This window comes from Habropoda laboriosa, unplaced genomic scaffold, assembly GCF_001263275.1.
Source record: "Habropoda laboriosa isolate 0110345459 unplaced genomic scaffold, ASM126327v1 scaffold22, whole genome shotgun sequence".
Lineage (NCBI taxonomy): Eukaryota > Metazoa > Arthropoda > Insecta > Hymenoptera > Apidae > Habropoda > Habropoda laboriosa.
In genome coordinates this window covers 8,610,749-8,619,978 of record NW_017100261.1, presented here as the reverse complement: position 1 = coordinate 8,619,978, position 9,230 = coordinate 8,610,749, and the positions used below count along the sequence as shown (strand labels likewise).

The 9,230-nt window shown below is 38.6% G+C and overlaps 2 protein-coding genes across 2 annotated transcripts in view; one reads left to right on the top strand and one right to left on the bottom strand.

Annotated features, from left to right (window-relative positions):
* Nucleotides 1-3,571, bottom strand: part of LOC108572801 — a 23,966-nt gene extending 20,395 nt beyond the window's left edge. Inside the window, exon 1 of the mRNA XM_017935103.1 lies at nt 3,491-3,571. The gene's annotated coding sequence lies outside the window, so the exon portion shown is untranslated. The remainder of the gene's footprint in view (nt 1-3,490) is intronic.
* Nucleotides 1-6,225, top strand: part of LOC108572799 (BTB/POZ domain-containing protein 7) — a 25,991-nt gene extending 19,766 nt beyond the window's left edge. The window contains exons 10-11 of the mRNA XM_017935100.1: nt 5,068-5,280; nt 5,938-6,225. Coding sequence (XP_017790589.1) covers nt 5,068-5,280; nt 5,938-6,225 — 501 coding nt within the window. The remainder of the gene's footprint in view (nt 1-5,067; nt 5,281-5,937) is intronic.
* Nucleotides 6,226-9,230: the final 3,005 nt, after the last annotated feature.

Below are 9,230 nucleotides of genomic sequence, written 5' to 3'. Positions count from 1 at the left end.
AAAAAAAAAAAAAAAAAAAAAAAAAAAAGGATGAAATAAGAAATTTATCGCAAGTCATTTTTAAAGGTGCAATGTTATCATGCTACTTGATGGTTGAGTGTTTATTTTTAGAACGTTTGCAAATTTGCAATTTTACGTATTGTTCGTACTTGAATCACATGGTTAAATGGTACGTCTCAGAAAAAATTTAAATGACTTAAAAGGATATTGCTCATTTCTGTACGATAGAGTAATGAACTTTTATTGCTGTCGTTTTGCATGCAAATATGTCTTGAAGCATATGAAACTTGATTAGTTTATGCCGAAGGTTTAACTACATTTATTTAAGTTCTCTGTACTTAAAATTTTACGCCGAAGATTTATGTTTGAGACTAACCTACAGTTTCATTCGAGTTTAGATTCGAGATAGTATATGAGGTCTTAGTTTTTTAATATCTCAAGAATTCTTTACCTTTATCCCTTTAGATATCGCGAAGACACGATATACTTTTATAGAGAGCGGACTTGAAGCACGTAAAATAGAGAATAATTGACTTATCTTTCAAGTGTCAGCATTTCAATGTCTCAGGCAATTTTTCTACGGATCATATTTTTACAGAAATTTTTTAACTTGCTTCCTTCAGATATAATAAACACAGTACACTTTCATAAAGTGTAGAATTGGATTCAAGTCTCAGTGACACAAAAACAGGGAAAGAATTGAAGCAATTAGGCAACTGAGGGAATTTTTCCGAGGATCATTTCTTTGCAACAATTCCTCCAACTTTATACTTGATTATAAAGGAAAATTTAATGTATCTTGAAGGCACGGTGTACTTTCATAAAATCTAGACTTTAATTTGCAATTTAGAATATCTAGTGCAAGTGTGCAATAATCGACAGTATCTGAGGCGATTATGGCGAAATGTGGCGGAAGAAAATAGTAGAAAAGTGTTGCGTTTCTTCGCACCTCGCTGGCCAAACGTAAAAAGTGACTCACTGACTTCCTTTCCAGTGCAATTCCGTAATTATGAAGACATTTGTCCGAGAGAAAGTGTCGAGCTATGGAATTATAACACTTTTTACCGTCTGGTCGATGCATTTTGCCGTTTATCGTACGATAAATAAAACCTACACCTTCTATACTTCATTTCTCAGAAAATTAGTTTCATTTCCACTGTATTTGATGAATTTGTCGATGCAATTTCGTTTAATACAAATGTCACAAGAAGAAGTTACGAATTTACTTTGACCACGATACTGTCTGTCTCTAAACAGTTTTTTCATTTACCTTGACATTTAGGGTAGTTTCTTCCTTTTCAGGGAAGCTTTCAACGACGAGCCAACTTTATTTAACTTGCTTCCTTAGCTTGAGACTTTTCGAACACTTGTAAACGAGGTGAGGACATTATACTGTTTAATTAGGTTTGGGTCTCGGTTTTCCTTAACTTCTGGGGTCAGTCTCTTGGTTTCAATGGTGCTCTAATAAACGAGAATATTGTTTCCTCTATATAAACTCGTTCCCTTTTCAACTTTTAAAAATTACTCTTTAAACGATACAACAATGTTCTGTTGTCAGTTCAAGTTCACTTTTTCACAACACTTTTACGTGAGTTACTATGGCAAATTCAATTATGAGTACGAAATATTTTATGACAATTTTTATTTCTCTAAAAAATCACACTGTTACGTTATTATTATTACATTTTTAGTAAAATAAAAGAAATGATGCAGTTATTGTATTATGAGCAGAGAAACGCTGTTTTTATATACTAAATTTTTATTATTTATTTTAAGTCATCGTTTGACGAATTTTAACATTCAGAAGTAACAGTCTATATTAATTAATTCTTGGAGGACATGATAATTATTATTTTATTATAGCAGATTCAGTTGCAAGTACGAAATATTTTACGACAATTTCTATTTCTGTACAAACTCAATGAAATTAAATCATGTCTGTTGTCGGGTAATAAGAAAAGCAATAAAAAGAATTATACTGTTACATTATTATTGACAAAAAAATAATGCAGCTATAGTACCACGAACAAGAATACTTCGTGCATTAAATTTCTATTATTTATTTGAATTCGTCACTTGATTTTTTAGACATTTAGAAACAATCTCCGATGTTAAATTGTTAACGCCCGAGAAGCATAATAATGGTAATTTTACCAACAATCGAACGGATGTTCGTTGACAGAAAATTTCCTACGACAACGTGAGATTTTAACAAAAGATTAGCCGCTCGTTATCTCGGACAAACAGTAAACATTACTTGCACTTAATGCAGATTTAATTAATATCATTTGCATATCAAACAGGTGAAGCGGCGAGGTCTCAAAGGTTCCATCGTGGTGTGTCGTTTCGCCACTGACGAAAATGCGGAAATCTTTTACGAGATGATCACTGGTAGTTTTCCAATCGATCGGTTACCTATCTCGTTGCCAGTCAATTTCGCAATTACGCAATTGCGGTCAGACAACTGGCTACACGATCGAGCAGTGATCGCGTTGCATCGATCATTCGACTTCGAAAGCTTCGAAGAGCTCCCGACAAACATTTGCTTAAGCAAGCAAGCAGATTGAAAGCTTCAAACTAGATTCACGAACAGAGAAGTTACACACACTGCAGTCTACGAGTTTTGGGTCACCAGTTATTTTGGTATTAATCGAAAAGATTCTACTTGTCGCTGTGTCTTTTTTTTATTTTGATAAATTTCTTAGATTTAGAATTCTCTGTTGGTTGTTACTTATTAGGAGAATTTTTGTTGTTAACTTTATTGGGAGAAGTGAAATATTATACAATGCTAGAGTTTGTTAGAATTATGTCAGAGCTCTTAGAAATCTCTAGAAGTCGAAACGTTAAGAAGAAGAGTTGGTGGGATTCAGTTGGAAGATTTTAAGAGCTACTTGTATGGAAGCTTAACAAATATTGGAAATGGGTTAAAAGGCCTGCAAATGGCATATTTTCAAATCCTAATTCTAGGTCGAACGAGATACGTAAATTCTAGTGAATCTTAGAGCACGTTTGAGTCTTCAAGGAGTGCACAAAAAGCTCCCAATGAAAAGTGAGAAATAAATTGTGTCTGAAGTATTGAAGCAACACGATCAGTAGTATTGGCAATATTTGACAATATTATTGCGAATTTAAAAGTATCTAGAAATTCATTAAAGGATCCTTCAATCTCAATATTAATCCTTCCTCAAAAATAACATTGCGAATTTCAAAATATCTAGAAGTACATCGACGAATTTTTCACTCTCAACGTCAATCCCTCCTCAAAAATAATATCTACAAAATCCATTCACGAATTCTTCAATCTCAATATTAATCCATCCTCGAATCGTCAATATTTGTCAATACTATTGATCGTGTGCTAGCCTCTTTGCACGAAGATCAAGCTCCTAAGCCTCACGTCAATTCTTGATTTAGCACTGTGAAACCTCATCGAATCCAATCTCCTCGAAAACATGGTTAACAGGAAGTGGCTGAAATACTATCGAAATACCTGTTGCAGCCTGTCGAAAGAGTTGCTCGATTAGATATCGCAGGAGCGACGTAGTTGGTCGACGCGGCTAGCTGGCACAGCGAAGTCGCGACAACTGAGCTGAGCTTCGTTACCGTTTGACTTTGACCCCTATTCTCCCTCTTTTCGACGCTCATTGATGGTATCCCCATCTTTCAGCTTCAATACGGATTAAAATCCAAATAATGCACGCGTCAGAGAGAGGAGCGGTGTGGATTATAAACGGTGCGAATTATTCCACGGGGATCATCGTTGCGGAACGGTTTCTCTTCCACGTCGCTTTTCCCTAAACCGTTTGACGTCAAGCTTTATAGAATCGCTTAAGTCACGGGATTTCGGATGCTCTCTCTCTCTCTCACTGTCTCTCTTTTGCTAAAATACCCTTGGATCCCGTGGTTAATGAATGTCTGTAGGTGTTAGCTTTCCTTCGTTCAAGGTTCTAGTTAGGAAATTTGTTAAGCGCCACCGCTACGGTTTACAAATTAAGCACGCTTTTGGCCCCGGCCAACTTTCAACCTGTTTCCTTGTTAGAGGGGCGTGCGGCGCCCGTGATTTCGGTGGTTCGCGCTTGTGAAATCCTGGTTAAAGCGCAGGTATCGAATAGCTCTTCCGGCTGTAAACGGAGAACGATGCAGTTTTCGAGAGAAATTTCACGAATTTTCGTTCTCCATGTGAAATATTCTCCTCTTGCGTCGAGTCACTTATGCGGAAATTACGAATATGCAAATTTTCACGTTCTCAGGGAAGAAGTTCGGTGGAAAGTGGGATGATTTGAATGTAATTGCAGGGAAAGATAATAGAAGATTATTGGACGACGATGGAAAATTATTTTACAGTTGAATTTAAGTTCGAAGTAGAGACTGAAAGTTTGAGTAAAGGAAATGGACAATGAAAAATTATTTTATGTTTAAATTTAAATTTGAAGTGAAGACTGAAAGTTTCCAGAATTATCTGGTTACATTTTACATTCAATTGTGAATTGGCACAATTCGTCGAACCGCACATTTACGGCATTGGCACAAGGGAGACGATGCGCGCATAATGAAACATGCATTATATTCAATTTATCGAGTCTTCCGGCCTTAATGCACGGTTTGCTAAACGCGAAATACGAGTTATGTGCTAGCGATGTGTTAAACAGGAAATAATTTGTAATAGGGCGCTAAATAGCTTTCAATTAGGCTCTAATTCTTAACAATAGTGAAAGAAACTTTCTTTTCACGAAGCAACGAGAAATATCCTTCGGAATTATTTTTTTACATGCACTTATTTTAGAAAAATTATAGATTTATTATTATTACCATACGAGCCCAGTAAGGAGTACATAAGAAGAAAGAAAAGGGTATTGTAGAGTTCCATTTTAAATACGGTTAAGTGTCCAGAGAAGTAGTCGACATTTTTAGCGTATCGATTTGCCAATTTAGTAGTTATATTTAATATACTTTGATGATTGATGGCAAAAATGTCGATCTCTTCTGAACGCGTCTGAATTTAGAAGCATGTATTCGAAGTTTTGAAAACAGTTTAATTTATGAGACTAGTTTTATGTATTTTTGCAGAACACAGCCGCGTACAATGTGAAGGAGCAAAACGAGAGGCTGACTGATATCGAAGACATGGATTCTCCTGGTATGGGGATCAACGCGAGAACCGTTCCGCCATTATGCTACGGAAGAAACATGACATTCCCGCGGCCAGCCTCATCTTGCACACACAGACACGAGCTTCCGGCTATAGTCACCGAGGGTGAAAGCTGTAGACTCCTCGCGGAGGTGAGAGACGCCATTAATTGGACAGCTTAATTTAACCCTACATGCAAGAAGTGACAAATTAAATCATTGTATCCTGTGTACAAATACCGACACATTCTTTCCTTAATTTTATTCCATTGGCCTCGAAGAGTTACACGTTTACTGTCCTCTGAACTACATACGACTCAGGAAAGCAGTCTGTGCTTGAATTGTTACGAAGATAATTAAATTAACAGAGGTATTTAAACGTAAGGAATACATAATTTGTCACTGTTTTCACGATTAAGTGAACTTAAGTTTGCACACATACTCCTTGGACAGTTAACGTGTTGCCACTTTCATGGTTTTGAGGTTCACTGTGTGCCTCGCGTGTACACTTTAAATTTGTAAATCCTCGGCAGAAAATAAGACGAAAATTTTCTGGGTTAATTTGTCTATCAGATCTTTTGGATTATATACTTCCAATCTATCGTAGAAAAGCGTTAAAATTTGAGGATTCTACATGTCCTCGCAGCCCAAGATTCAAACATATATTTGAGTCCTGAATAAGTCGCAGAATTTACTGAACTAATTCAAATAAGGAACACAATTGACCCACAAGTTCACGTGTTAAGCTAGAATTTTCGATTGAATTTTCATCCAAGTTAAATCAATCTCTGGCTTCTTCTCGTGTTCCAGCAACAAGAGAACAATTCGTGTAGTGATGGCCAACTGTCGGGTGTGATGCCGGATGTGGCGATGGCGACAGCCTCCTTCGGAGCGTTGCAGCTGATAGAGGAACAAGAGCTAGAGCTGGATCTAGGAGATGGAACCTCTCATCTTCTGCAACACGTCTCACCGTCGAGTGGGACGATGGGCTCGCACAGATCCTCACTTCCTCATCCACATCAGAGGCACTACTCTGGCCCGCCTCCTCCACCGTACATGTACCACCGAGCTGGCACTGCCTTACCAAGATTTATTTAAGATTTCTACGAGATAAGGACTGTATGGCAACTATAGCACCCTTAAACAGGGCGTAATTTCACGAACGAAGCGGAATCACCAGGTGTACTCTTCGTGTACTGCCACCTTTATTTTCTGAATACGCTCTTTCCGTTCAAAAGCATTTACGCGTTTCAGAACGTAGATTTTAGCAAAAAAGAAACTTCGTGGATGGCTCGTTGAAGATCGCCGCGAAATCTGACGAGTTTAGAACTTTTATTCGTCTATTGAAATCTTCGCTTATTTAGACGAGAGCATCGTGAATTCTAAAAAAAATTGGTAACATCCTCGAATGACCAATATTGTTGCAATAAAATGTACATTAAAGTAATCCTAAAATCAGTTGATCCAGATTTCCGTGGCAATCTTTAAGGCTACCAATCACAAGGTCCTTTACTTACCTTAGAAAGTTTCGTACAAAAGCAAAGACTATTCCGTACTTCAACCGACGCGAATGATCATCTACCTTCCACGAACTGTTTGTTTGAACTACTTTGTAAAAGAGCGCCTAAAAGGTGGACAATTCGTGGAAGTTTCTTGATCGACTTGGTCGAGACGTTAAAAAAAAAATTCCTCGTACTACGATTAATTAGCGAAACGTCGTTAGATGATTACTGTGATACAGGAAGACGTACTTCTCGTGGTTCTCGTCGCGGCAAAAGGCTACGCGTAGCGTGTCGATCAAACTTCGTTCTTGCGGGTACAAATTTACTGATACGACGAAAAAGCGACGATTGTACGTATGATTTATTTAAGCGCAGCTTATACGAACGTAGTGGACCCCCTTGGTTTCAGGATATTATATTTATAATCGTAAGCAGGACTCAGAAAACCACCCCTTTCCTCATACACACACACAGACACACGAACACATGTACTGTGCAGAGTTGCAAAGAAGTCCTGCGGAAGGAACGCGGGTATGATTGGGTCATATCCCCATAAGCGCTCACCTAATCTAACAAAATCGTAGAAATAGGGCACATATATTGTAATTATTGGCAGACATAACATCGACAAATTGTATCATATAAAATTGCGTGAGTGAGTGTTAGGCAGGTGCGAGTGAAGCATTATGCAGAGATGAGAATGAGAGTTTTGAGGCTTTGTACTGTTCGAGGCGTTTAGGTGTAAGCCGTATCCAGTTGGATAAGTTTCCCAACGTATCGCAAGCATTGTAGCTAGCTTCGTCCGAGGTTTGAGGACGCACCGATAACGTTGTGAAACTTTTATCCTACTGGACACGGCTCACACCTGAAAGCCTCAAAGTAAACATAAGTTGGCTAGCGCGAGGAATGCAGGTCTGACTGAGTCGTATCCCCCATAACTGTTCACCTTCTCTAACACAATCGCAGAAATTGGGCTGACGTATTGTCATCATTGGCCGACGCGATAATATCCACGAATCGGATCATGTAATATTGCATAACAGGAGAGTCAGGCGGTGTGAACGAAGCACAGTACTGTCGCGTTAGCTGGCCGGGATTTCGCTTTACTGGTTGGCCTTCGCTATCCCTACCAGTTCTCAGAACTGGCTTCGTGTATCTTCGTATCTGAACTAAACAAGGACCTCGATATTTCGTATCAGGTATTCGTATCTCACTTGCATTCAGTAGAGAAGAAACATACTCGGGAATTCTTAGAACACTACCACCCTTGATTGCAGGCCAGATGTGGTACCGAGCCGCGACCAGCTAACGCGACAATACCGTATCCCTCTTGCCTCTGTACCATCTCATTGGCAATCTCCTCATCTCTGCATAATACCCATCTAGATCCTCTGCCGTCCCACTGTCTTCTTCCAGCTGTGCACAGTACAGAGACAGACTTGAAATCCGTGGAAAGTTCATTGCTTGTTAGGTACAATCACGTAATAATAAATGTAACTTCTAGGTACAGGCGCGTGTGTGATACAGATTGCAGCTGTGGTTCATATGCACATATACAGAAGGACACGTGTACACTGTATATGCGTGATGCAAATGCGTGTGAGTGTACGTATAGGAATGCGCGAGCTCTCTAAGTACCATATAAAGTGTTTATTAGACGATTATTGTCGCCGATGTCGCGAGAGTGATAGACGAATGAATGAACAGAAGAATTAGTGAGAAAGAAGAGAGAGAGAGAGAAAGAGAGAGATAGAAAGAATGAGAGAAACTGGTGAAAAAGGAAGAGGAAGAGAGAACGAGATGGACGAGAATGCATGCACTGAGAGAGAGAGACACTGTGTAAGAAGAGGAAGAGAAATGAGAGTGAAGGCCACACGGAACGTGCAGGTATATATGATCAGTGTTTCTGAACAGTCATTGTTCTTTATTTAAAAGAAAAAAAAAAGAAAAAAAAGAGGATACGCCGCTGTGGGTATGATCTTTGCTAATTCATATTACCTATGATATTCAATAAAAATTATTTAAATATTAGTAGACGCACTTTGTCTTCGTCGAGCAGCGTAACCGTTAAATTATTATTTTTTACTATCCAATCGAGGCTCATCCGGCGAGTTTTGCGTTCAGAAGGATAATTACACGCAGGTCTCTGAAGTTTTTTTGCAATCTATTTTTCCTCTTGTTGATCGTTGCAAAATGTAAAAATTGGGGGGAGGTAATTGGTGGGAAAAAATTTTCGTTCTTCGAGGGTTCAAGCTAGCAAATTAGTCGTTCTTGCTTTGGTATAACGACGTTCGACAGTGTTCTTTCGCAAATGATATCAAACAAATTGGACGTTCGGTTATGGAATAACCTGCGCCTCCGGTGTTCCAAGTAAACTGTTCGCAGATCGAGCCAGAGTTTTAAATTTGTTCTTTTTTTTCTTCTATGTTCCCAAGCTAAGGATTGAGGACGTACAATGGCAAGAGCCTGCCTTTCACAATGCAGCAAGAAAATTGTTTCTTTTTTTGTTAAACCGTGGCGAGGCTGTTACATAAGAACGGCAATGGACATTTACTCGCGTAGAAGTTCGCAGTTTTCTTTTTTTTTGTTTCCCACTTAGGA